Below are 12,849 nucleotides of genomic sequence, written 5' to 3'. Positions count from 1 at the left end.
TTGGATTTAGAATTTCTAAAACTGAAACTTTTCAGAACTTTTAGATTCAATTATTGGTGGAAAATGTTTCGAACGAATTGTTCTTGGAAGCATTTCACTGCGGATGTTATGAAAATGAGTTCCATTCTTCGATTGTTTGTTCCTGAACAACGTGCTTTTCGAATTACCATGTAACTTCTCCTTTTTTCTTTTAGCGCTATGACACGCATGTTGACAGGATTGCGTCACAGATTGTGTAACAACGTATTGCATAAATAGATCATTCTGTGTAATCTTGAATGCATGACACAAGTGCTCAAGAATTCCGCAAATACTTCATTACGAAGCGTTCGATAAGCGGTTCTCGCGGCTGAACGATTCTTACCCGTTTGTGTTCAACAAACATTTAGTAAAAATCACATAAATTATTCGAACAGCATCTTCAAAGTCTCCAAATTCGAAAATTATACTAGGATACTCGACATACTCCCCCTTACAAGACTTTTATGCTTGCTCTACACCCTTAAAATGGATCATCTGTACAATGAAAAAATTCCTAATAAAGTTCTGTTATTCATTAAATTCGTTAATCTTCTCCAAAGGAAAACTATTTTTTCTGGAAGCTTCTCTGCATAGAAAGATCTAGGGACTGAAGCTACTTCTTGTTTGTTGACTCTTGACAGATCTATCTACGGTTGATGATCAAACCTATAAACATCACGATGAGTACCTGCCTAATTGGCAGCGTCAATCATAACCGCCGATGACTAATGCTCTTACTGTGACTATCCGGCAAGATAATGACTATCTTGAATCAGTGTTTCCATCGCGGCGACTCGATCATTGTGAATTTTCAGTGCCGGTGATAAGTGACTGGGCGCCGCAGTCAGTGAATCACCGATCTTCCACGGATCCGCCTCTTCTTCTCTCTTCTCCTCTCGATCCCGCCTCTCGGAGGCACGCGCGCCTCGTGACTCACCGATCCAGACTCTCGTGACTCGCGATCACCTGCGTGCTGGATCGTGAGACCCGAATTTCGATCGGCTCTCGGGTCTGTTCGGTTTTATTCGGGCCACTCGTTGGAAACGATTCTCGTTGAACAAAGAGGGCTCTTGGGAATTTTTCTTGAGAGAACCGTTGATCATGTGGAAATGATCTATGCTGGGATGTGAAAAGACATGCTTCTGTTACTGTAAAATATTTTTGTTTGCTCCATTTTTCTTATCGTTTGTTATAGATTTAATTTTTATTTAGGTTATTTCCTTGGAACGATTCTCATTTAGCAAAGACGAGTCTTGTGATCTTTAGGAATTTTTCTTGGGAGAACCATTGATCGTGTGGAAATGATCTATGTTGGGATGTGAAAAGACATGCTTCTGTTACTGTAAAATATTTTTGTTTGCTCCATTTGTCTTATCGTTTGTTATAGATTTAATTTTTATTTAGGTTATTTCCTTGGAACGATTCTCATTTAGCAAAGACGAGTCTTGTGATCTTTAGGAATTTTTCTTGGGAGAACCGCTGATCATGTGGAAATGATCTATGTTGTGATGTGACAAGACATGCTTCTGTTACTGTATAATATTTTTGTTTGCTCCATTTTTCTTATCGTTTGTTATACAATTCATTTTTGTTTAGGCTTCTCGTTCGAAACGAATGCTCATTTAGCAGAGAGGGCTCCTGTGATATTTGGGATTTTTTCTTGCTAGTACCAATAACTTTCTGGGAATAAATTTTATTGGAATGTGAAAAGCCATGCTTCAGTTACTGCATAAAATTTTTCTCGTCATTTCTTAGACAAATTACAATTTTGTTGACCTGTTCAAAGATGTCCCCAGTTTCTTCAACTTAACGTCTTAATTAAAATAACATTTAATTATTCAAGAACGGAGTTATTAATTCCTACGGTACATACGAGGAAAAGTGTATTTTGAACACAAGGAGTAGGTCAGTAGAAACATTCTTACTAAGCGCTTCTCGGAACCACGCGTTACGCAATATTTATAGCATAGTTATCAGGAAAGAAAGAAAGAAAAGGAGACGCGACGGAGGATCGCAGAAAAGTGTCCGGCACGCGTATTTTCAGTCGGTTACGTCAACCCGGGTCTATTTGACTGTGATCGAGGAACTGCAAGAGGAAGGGTGAACAATCGGTTTCTACGTAAGACGCCATAAATAGTGGGCGTGATAAAAGCACCGCCGGTTTCGAGCTACGACCCCGTTATCTAGTGGTCCGGAGAAAACCACGTGTCTTAAGTGGCTCGATAACAGGCGTGAATCATCCTCGAGAGTCCCGCGACGCGTGAGAAAGCATTCGAACACGTACGGGACTGGTTTCGCCAAAACGAATCGTGTCGCGAATAGGGAAACGTCGAGGATCGGCGCGCTCGGCTCGTTCGAGATTATGCAAACGCCTCGATCGCTTGGCAGACACGTCGATTTGTAAATACTGAGAGGCAGTATTTCGTTCTCCGCTCGCTGCGAAGACTACTAACATTTTTCCTCGAAAATTCCCGCGGGAATATAATGCACAATCGATTCGAGGAAACCTTTCAAAATCGCCACAATTTTGGTCGATTTTACGGCCGCGTGTTGTCGATTTTATCACATATTTTGGTGATTTCGTTTTACACCACAGTGTACATATCATCGAGTGCGATCCTTCAGCTTCAATTTAAGCCGTCAAACTTTTGAAAATTCATACGGGAATACATTTTAAAATCGATTCAAAGAATCCTATTAAAGTGGGTCGATTTTGTCCCAGCTAGAGGCCGAGTTTCATCAATTGTTTGACATGTTTTCGTAATTTTTTTATCAATCAAAGTAATCCTATCATAAAGTGCGATCCTTCAGCTTCAATTTAAGCCCTCGAACACTAAAAAATTCCTACGGAAATGGATCCTAAAATTGACTCAAAGGACCCTCTCCGAATCGTATTATTTTCGGTGTAGCTGACGAACTTTACCAATTTTTCCACATGTCTTCGCTTGTATTTTTTCAAACCAAATCACCCCTGTCATAAAGTGCGATCCTCCAGCTTCACTTTAAGCCCTCGAACACTAAAAAATTCCTACGGAAATGGATCCTAAAATTGACTCAAAGGACACCCTCCGAATCGTATTATTTTCGGTGTAGCTGACGAGCTTTGCCAATTTTTCCACATGTCTTCGCTTGTATTTTTTCAAACCAAATCACCCCTGTCATAAAGTGCGATCCTTCAGCTTCAATTTAAGCCCTCGAACACTAAAAAATTCCTACGGAAATGGATCCTAAAATTGACTCAAAGGACCCTCTCCGAATCGCGTCAATTTCGGTGGAGCTGACGAGCTTTGCCAATTTTTCCACATGTCTTCGCTTGTATTTTTTCAAACCAAATCACCCCTGTCATAAAGTGCGATCCTCCAGCTTCAATTTAAGCCCTCGAACATTAAAAAATTCCTCCGGAAATGGATCCTAAAATTGACTCAAAGGACCCTCTCCGAATCGCGCCAATTTCGGTGGAGCTGACGAACTTTACCAATTTTTCCACATGTCTTCGCTTGTATTTTTTCAAACCAAATCACCCCTGTCATAAAGTGCGATCCTCCAGCTTCAATTTAAGCCCTCGAACACTAAAAAATTCCTACGGAAATGGATCCTAAAATTGACTCAAAGGACCCTCTCCGAATCGCGTCAATTTCGGTGGAGCTGACGAGCTTTGCCAATTTTTCCACATGTCTTCGCTTGTATTTTTTCAAACCAAATCACCCCTGTCATAAAGTGCGATCCTCCAGCTTCAATTTAAGCCCTGGAACACTAAAAAATTCCTTCGGGAATAGTTCCTAAAATTGCATGTGCTCATCGCCTGTCAGAAAAGATGTAATGCCTGTTTCCGCCAAAGGTTCGTTATCTCGTCAAACAATTTCTAGAAGCAATACTCATTGTTTCCGTTTTCCCGCGGCTGATAAATCCTTCGGGAAAACCCCAAGGACACTCCACATATAAAATCCCCGGCTAAATGTAGCTGCCAACAACGAAATCAATCGGAACGTCAGCATTTCCGGAAAGCTCGTCCGGCGTGCTATGAATTTCGCTATCGTTCTTCCTGTTTCGTGAAACCAGCATGCGTCACGACTTTCTAATACGTGCACGCTTGTCACGGTACACCATTCGATGCGTCTGTATGCTTTCTACGGTCGTCCAGAGCCCGGATTACCGGTTGTTTATATTCGGTTACGCGAATGGTTTCGAGCGTCGAACAGGAAGTCGTACGGAGATCTGTCTTCCGCAGGTGAACAGCTTTACGATTCAATGGAAGTTTCAGTTCTGTGAACAATATCACCCGTGGAACCACGAAAGATGGGAATAAACGAGTGGAAAAATTTGTTGGAATTTATTTCGATTTTTCGGCAAGTGCGCTTGCTCGTTTCAGAAAATAATTAAAAGCATGCAAGCTTTCAAAATTGATCGAGACACTTATATTGGGTTTTATAACGGGGCCTTCTCTTTCTGTGGAATTTTTGCGGTTCCGGGACTGGCAGTGATAATTAAGCTGGCTCAATTAGCCCCGTGACGAACACCGGCGCGCTTTGCTGCGTCCCGAGACCGTTAAGACCGGCTCGAGAGTGCAGTTGCTCGGACCGCATCGGGCGCTCGATTGAAGTGCATCTCGATTTAGACGTCGGCGAGGGCAACGTGCACCTAGGAAGTAGATTTCGCGCGTACGATGACGCGCCATGGTTAATTTGATCTTCAATTGCACGCGTTTCTCGACGCCTCGTTCCGTGTGCGCAAACTTCGAAGCAATTATCATCCTCCTGAAACGAAACAGTTATTTTCCGGTTCCAGCTATCTGCGAAATCATCTTCCCACAATTCTTTGCCCGTTTCGAGGACAAACTCAATTTTAAAAGAACATTATCAGAAACTAATCGTTTCGCAGCACACCTAATGGCCCCCAGCTTCTGGTACGCGGGTCTGGCCCACTTGATCCACTTCAGTTTCAATGAAAACCTAGCTCCCTTTCGATCATGCTATCAAACTCTTCAATTCTTACAGGCTATTTCCAAAATAGGGTGCACAGTACTTCACCGGCCATAACGGCAGTTTAAGTTACTCTCAAACTCAAAGTTTCTTGTTGGAAAGGGACCGGTATGACGAATCGTTGAAGATCGTCAACGCGAGAAAGTCGCGTCCGCGAGAAACGCGCTGGGAGATCGATCGATCGGAATGCGGCGGGCGTCGACCCCATAGATCATCGGCCTAAAACCGGATAAGTGTTCTCGATCAAAGAGCCTCGAATTCGGAGAGTACACCGGGGGCTCTCTCGATCCCCGGTGGAACGAGAACCGTATCATCTTCTAGACCGTTTCGAGTTATGCGAGGCATCCTAATCGAGGAAGCCCGCGATCTTTAGATCGGCCAGCCAGGTTCGACGCACCGGACGCTATGCGAAACATCCGACCCGATCGAACCCGAGGAGCATACTCTAATCTCGAGCCCTTTTAATCATCGTTCTGCGGCGAGGCGACCGCGTTATTTACGGCCCCATTAGGCTGCCGCATCGACGCTGCTCGAACCGTTTCATTATCTCGAGATTTCGGCCCGGCGGATTCTGCAAATTGCTCTGCACACTTACCGCGGAGTGTACTTGCTCTGCAGTATTGCCTCGGTACTTGTACAACTCCGGAACTCATATTGTCACTCGTTATGTCACTTATCTTATTATGTCACTCGATCTCTCGTCGCTTCGGTCGTAGAGGAGAGCGAGCGTACAAAACGTGACGAAATTTGTTTATTTTTACCCATCCGTATGCTGTGCCGGAGTCACTCGTGACCCGCGGCGGCGATAATCTCGAAGTCGATATGTGCAATTTTATTTCGATATAAAGAAGACGATTTTTACTTTGAAATAGGAAAATCGCGGGAAATACATTAATAAATAGTGAAATGAATAATAAATTGCTGATAATGGTTGGTACAAATGATTAATGACATCCAGAAATGGTGAGCATCGAATGTTACATCGTATATGACGGTCGATATTGATTCAGCGCTTTCGAAGAAAACGCGTTCAGATTGATTTAATCGAATTTGATTGTTATTGAATCGACGAGAATGGGCTCGACGCTCGAGCAGGCGCCGAGAGTCGTGACATCCTTGACTCGGAAGTGAGTCACTCGAGCGAGTTACGCCACTCGCGACACCTAATCGTCCTTCTCGAGTCCAAGTTCAGGGCTTCCAGCGAGATTTCCTCGAACAGCCGATCCCGCGTGCAGCTTGTCCGTACTCCTCTACACATGATTCTTCTTTTGAACAGACAGCGACCAATCATCTCTGATGTTTATGATCGCACAGACAAACTTCTCGGAATATACCAACGCTATTCCGAGACTCGACGTTGCAACAGTTTATCCTAGATCGTTCTTTCCTTAAAAATGCGGCAAAAACACGGTGGCATTAAGAGAGGCAAAAAATGCATTGCTATGCATTAAAAGAGACAAAAATTCGGAGACACAAAGGAAAAATACAGCGCCACTGGAAAAAGGAAAATTTCAGCGGTACATTTTTGAATAGGTGAAACATTGTGCGGTGCATTAAAAAGGACAGAAATTCAGAGACGCAAAGGATAATACAGTGCCATAAAAAAAAATAAAAAATTCAATGGTGCATTTCAACAGGGCCAAAAATTGCCCGGTACATTAGAGAAGACAAAAATTCAGAGACACAAAGAAAAATACTGTGCTCTTAAAAGAAAAGTAAAAAATTCAGCGGTGCATTTGAAAATGGTATCAAATTCAGAGACGCAAAGAAAAGTAACAGGTGCCATTTTCTTCTCCCTAGAAGGAGAAAATTCAGGGACGCAAACGAAAATACAGTGCCTCCATAAAAAAAAAATAAAAAATTCAGTGGTACATTTGAAAAGGGTAAAAGTTCAGAGACACAAAGAAAAGTAACAGGTGCCATTTTCTTCTCCCTAGAAGTAGAAAATTCAGAGACACAAACGAAAATACAGTGCCTCGATAAAAAAAATAAAAAATTCAGTGGTACATTTGAAAAGCGTAAAAGTTCAGAGACACAAAGAAAAGTAACGGGTGCCATTTTCTTCTCCCTAGAAGTAGACAATTCAGAGACACAAACAAAAAAAAACATTGCCTTCATAAAGAAAATAAAAAATTCAGTGATGCCTTTAAAAAATGCAAAAATTCAGAGACACAAAGAAAAATACAATGCCATTAAAAAAAATTCAGTGATACATTCGGAAAAGGGCACACATTCAGAGACAAAATAACTGAAAGTCCAAAAATGCAGTGGCTCGTAAAGAGTGCAAAAACCGGCGCATTCCTCGGATTCTCTAACGAGGACTATGTTTAGGCACACAGTTACTTCCACCGTTCTCCTAACCGCTTCGAAAAGAGCTGGAGAGGCTACAGGTGAGTCAATTAGCGTTTCCCGGAATCATGGTAGCCCGATACGGTTATCTCGAGCCGGCAGCATGTTGTTCGACTAGTGGTACATCCGGCGTGGCACGTGATCGGTTGCGAAATCCTGATCGGAAGCTGTTTCGAGTTTCCCGGTGGTGTTCTTTCGAGAATCGATCGGGGCCGGCGTCGATGGCCGATAAATCGACCGGGCCCGACTCCCGTTCGCCATTCAGTGTCGGATGACTCGGATGACTCGTCTGCGAAGCAGGCTGGGATCGAGAGGCTGGTCCATTCATTCGGCGGTGACGTAATCGCGGATCGTACTATGAGAAGTCGTGAATCGCGCGGGCTGCACCGAGTGCAGCGAGAGATGCACTGCTCTCGTGCACGCGTGGATGCGTCATGCGCGACGCGCGCCCGCCGAGGAATCTAATTGACATCCTCGCCGCGAACCATAAGGGTCAAATGCATTTGCGCGAGTGTGTCACCTCCTGCTCTTTTTTTTTTCCCCCAAGGCGTTTCGCACCCGTTGAACTGGCGTTAGGCTGTCTTGTCTCCGGGAAATCGTTAGCATGCTCTGTGTCGTCCAGTGCCAAATATAGAGCTATAATAATGCCAGTGTGCAACGAGGAAATTTATGCGTTTCTCCGTTACCGTTATGACGGAATGGAGTTGAAAAATGAGCGAGAGTTCAATTAAAAAGGACAAGGTGAACGCTTTTGACGATCACATTACAGTCATGGTTAGATTCATCTAAAAACGATTCGCCTTATCTCCTGGAAATCGTTTAGCATCCTCCGCGTGTCGTCATCTGTGATAAAAGTGCTGGCGAGGCATTTGCAAATGTAGAGCTCTGTTGACGATGTGGAAGTGCAACGGGGAAATTTATGCTTGAGCAATGATATCGAATTAACAAACGAGATTTCAATCGGAAAGAGTGCTCGAGCACTTCTTGCGTATGCGATTATTTAAACAGCGAAATCTTTGAACTTTGTAGAACAATGTAATCAAGAGGAAACTCGTTATCATTATTTCTAAAAAAAAAGCCATTGTCTTTCACCGTAAACGTTCTTGAACGCTCACACTATGAGCACGTTGATCAAACTACGAACAACAAGGCTTAATCTTTCGTTATCTAAAAAAAAAGATCATACGGCAAGTAGTATGTTACCAGGAACAGTATCGATCAATGAAAATGTTTCCGCCACGTTACTGAATGGAGCAACGCCGGTTACGCAACGATCGAAGATCCGGTTCCGGTCACGTTGATCCAGCGGAGGATCCAGCGTTCCACAGAACTCTCTCTCTCCCCCTCTCTATCCCCTCTCGATCCGAGCGATCGTCGATGAATCATCGGTTCCTCGGAAACGGCAGCAAGTTGCTCGTTCGCGACAGCGATTAGGCGCCCCCCTCCACCTGTTCAACCCGATCAGGCCAAGTGGTCGTGAAATGCTGATCGACGAGCATATACTACCACCACCACCAACAACAAGATCCGCAACGCGTGCAGCACGCGCCGGATCCTCCCTGATAAGAAGCGCGGCACTCGTTATCAAACGGGTATTTCTACCGGCGGGGGATCGAGCGTGTCGCCAGTCATCCGCCTCGACTCGCGCGCGCTGGATCTCCTCGATCATCCCGATCGATCACTCGCCGGACCCCGTGCCAATTTCACCGATCCACACGCGTGCAAAACGGTGAACGTGAATCCGACGCCTTCCTGCGATCGCAACGAGTGAGAACCGATCGATAGATCGTTGCTCTCCGCGAACGCGTCGATAGATCGCTCCCAGTGGGTTCTACCAAGTGTCTGCAAAGTGGCTAATTGTTGCTGCGCGAGTTCTATATTGATAGACACATCGTTTTCCGCGACTGTATCTTTTAATCGGTGCGTAATTGCATGTTCAGTGATCGATGGAGATCTATGTGGGATCGTTCTTGCGCTGCATCGGGGTTGATCAAGCTGATTGGTATTTGTAGCTGAGGAGATTGTTTATTTGAGTGGGTTCAGCAGATTTTTTCAGCCCTTTTACTTCTGAATTGTTCCTCTTTTCGGTGTAATCGTAATTAGAGTGTAACGAAAAAGTTCGTAATCGTCGGAAGTAGATTTTCAATAACAATGTACTTTGCCTTGCAGTCGTTTTAGTTAGTCGAAAATAGTGTGAACAAGAATCAACAATTTTTAATGTATTCATAAAGTTAATTGCTGGTTACAGGAGATTCCTCTTGGCTGTTTTCAATTCGACATGATTTACATCGAATACAAATTATGTACATCACGATTGCTTATCGACGCAAATATCAATAAAAATAATGACCAGCCCCGGACCAGGCGTCAATTGATTTTCTTTTTGATCTCTTGCTCAAGCTGTAACACACTACCTGCAGCATCCTGACATTTCGGTCATAGTTTCAAAGACATTATCAAGACAATTACCCACAAACTCTTTACACATGTACGTGTGCAAATAATTGACATACTATATTCTTGGTGTCGCGTATTTTGTTCAACTTCGTCGAACCGCAAGGGGTGGTTTCATCCCCCAAAAGGCACCCTGAGACATAAATCAAAATTCATATTCAACTTTCACAGAATAAATTACTCGATCAAATTCTGTGTTCTTCTAATTTCTCCGTTATCAGACACGTTCTCGACCCCCAAATATAAATTTTACTTTTCCATTGTTACAAACAATATCGCGTCGTTCCGAGCATAATCTCGATTTCCAAGGTCTCCATGGTGGTCCATAAAATCCCCGTTGCCCGGTCGGTAGTCTGACAGGCACGCGTGTTCGAAAAATTAACAGGCGTCGCTGCGCTTCCTAGCGGCCGGCTGCATAGAAACGAAACAGCCCGCGGGGAAACGTGTCTCGAACCCGTGCACCGTCTCGGAAACCCGTGCCAGCCGACGCGTACAAGCATTCCTCTCGTCGTCTATGGCGTTGTTCCCCATACACGTGACTTCCCGACCGGAAACGGACGCTTCGATTTCCTTCGCGAACCGTCGAACGCGCGCCGAAATCGGCCGCTCCTATCGCCCGACACCAGAACCGACCTCTCCTCCTTATCGGAGCCTCTTCCGACGAATATTATCGGCTGATAACGTATCGAGATAAAGCATTTTAAGTGTCTTCGGTGCTCGCGCTGCACGTAGCTTCGACGAACGGCCTCCTCTCGACGCCATCTTGCTTTCCGGTTTCACCAGTCCTCGGAAAACCTTGTTCTCGGAAGCAGTTTCTGATCGGTTTCTTGAACTCGCGCCATTTTCTCCCGTTCGCTCCGTTCGATTCTAGATTTCAATGGTGTGTCGCGTTTCAATTTCAGTAGTAGTCTCCCTTTTTAATTGTTTTCTGAAACTTGACCGACATATCCGTGATCTTTTTCTGATTAAAATGAGTCCCAACACGACAGCATTCGGAGCATGTTTGTTTCAGCCTCGATTATCCGAACGGATCAGGTACGAATTTTCCATTATTCTAAAGATAACACTAAAGAGGTTTCATTAAATCGTATAATTAAGTAAGTAAATATGATTGAAATCGCATCGTGTTTGGACTGATGTTAATCAGAAAAATATGACAAATATCTTGGTAATAGTTACATTTAAAAAATGATCAAAATGTATTTTCAAGATCACTTTACACGGAAATAAAGTCAGACCAGTTGATCACTCCTGAATTGTTTTCGTGACTCGATGGTGTATTCGCAGAAACGAGCAGAATTCCTTCGCGTGGAAAACAGTGTTTGAACAGCTGTTCCCTTGAGGGTGTGTGGGAAGGAACCGTAGATAGTGGCTGGCAATCTACGAACCTAATCGGTCAATGGATAGGTACCTTCCGTCTAGCCTTTATCTTGTTTTCGTTAGATCTTAGCGATTCCCGGTAATTTCGGAGAAGGAGCAGCTATCATCCCTTTGCAGCGGTAGAACGATCGATAGAGCTGGTGTGCGTGATGCAGAGTTCCTCCGGAGCCTAAATATCAGTATCAAAAACTGTCATCAAATGTTTAGAATTTAAATATTTCCAAAATCAATGAAATGAATTGCAAAATAGCATTTGCAAGTCTTCCGTTTCCCAAATAATCGGCACGAACAAACAATGAGAAAACCTATATTTAAAAATCAATTACGCACACCAGCTCGAACACCATTATCTCGGACGAATCTGAAGTTGGCATTTCTGCGGTGCTCACTTCCTCGTTATTTCACGAAACCCGCAGAGAGAGAGAGAGAGAGAGAGAGAGAGAGAGAGAGAGCATGATCGGGAAACGAGGCTGATCGGAGAGGTGTGTCGCGTCGACGGAAGACGCTGTTCGCAAAGGATCTATGCAGGCCGAGCGATAAATCATTCGGCGAACGAGAAGAGCGTGGCGATTGGTTGGCAGAGGAGAGAAACAGCTTTTCGAACGGCGTTGAGTCGCGAAGGATTTATGAATGAGCGTGGACAGGGGATTGAACATGCTGCACAAGCATCGCAGAAGCTCGCTGAGCAGCTTGCTGCACCAGAAAGAGAGAGGCGCTTTCCTTAAATCCGTAAGTAACCAATCGGAAGACCGAAACATTCCGCAGATACGCGTTATCGAGATCGTAAAGCGCGACGCGCTCGCTCGCTCGTTCCGCGCAATTACGCATATTTTCGCGGTGACTGGTCGGACGAGCGCGACGACTGACATCATTGGGTGTTTGAGTAGGTGGCCGGGAATTAAGGATTTTGCAAATTAACTCCGGCAATCTGCGGAGACGACCGGAGACGCGCGAGCCTGAGATTCGCGGTCACCGCGAGCCTGTGACAAGGTTCTAGTCATGGCTGCCGGATCGAGGCTTGTTCCCCCACTCTAGTTCCCCCACGTCACGACCCGGTCACGTGACGCGTCCCGTCTCTGTCACAATGTCACGTGACTAACCTACTGGCAGAGAGGGGGTAACTTTTTCCCCTCGATTCGTGCTCCCTCCCCTCACCTGGCGACTATATTTCTGAAGAGAGAAATATCTATGGTCCATACTACATTTTAGATATCGCAATGTAGTTTCAACCTTCAATTTCAAGGAATGTTTTCACCCATCCGATATGAACGACGACCCACAAAGAGGCCGTGCGTCAAAATCACTTGCGTCGACACAACCACAGCAGTGTAGAATCATCGCAATCATCGTTCAACGATATCGCTGAACAGCTGATCAACAATACCATGAATGGAAAAAACCTATGTCGAGAGAAACTCTTCAGGCAACTGGCCAATTGCAAGTACGATTCTCCCTGTCGATGCATCTGCCGTAAAAGTCGCGATTGTTCTCGAAACAATGTACAGGAAGAGGATTCTCGTCGATGCCGAAGATAACGGATTGGACTTTACCATGATCGTCGTGAGAACCTCTGCGGTGTCGCGATGCAGTGGTAATCGCGACGTCACCGGTTTCTCTGTCTCCGTCTGCGGTTTGCGTCATCGTTTCGGTCAGAAGCTCGATCCGC

General features: G+C 44.6%; 1 protein-coding gene across 6 annotated transcripts in view; it reads left to right on the top strand.

The window, feature by feature from the left end:
• Nucleotides 1–12,849, top strand: part of Sarm (sterile alpha and armadillo motif) — a 136,028-nt gene that overhangs the window by 86,611 nt on the left and 36,568 nt on the right. For 2 of the 6 annotated variants that reach the window (XR_013083176.1, XR_013083177.1), the window contains exon 1: nt 11,644–11,912. The exons of 3 other annotated variants lie outside the window; for them this stretch is intronic. Coding sequence is in view for 1 of the 3 variants with exons in the window: in XM_076798183.1 (XP_076654298.1) it covers nt 11,814–11,912 (99 nt within the window). In the remaining 2 variants the exon portion in view is untranslated. Of the gene's footprint in view, nt 1–11,643; nt 11,913–12,849 lie in introns of those variants that run through there. One more of the 6 variants, XM_076798183.1, reaches the window with a different exon arrangement.

The sequence above is a fragment of the Halictus rubicundus genome, chromosome 12 (assembly GCF_050948215.1).
Source record: "Halictus rubicundus isolate RS-2024b chromosome 12, iyHalRubi1_principal, whole genome shotgun sequence".
Classification (NCBI taxonomy): Eukaryota; Metazoa; Arthropoda; class Insecta; order Hymenoptera; family Halictidae; genus Halictus; species Halictus rubicundus.
This window is presented reverse-complemented; position numbering and strand designations above follow the sequence as displayed.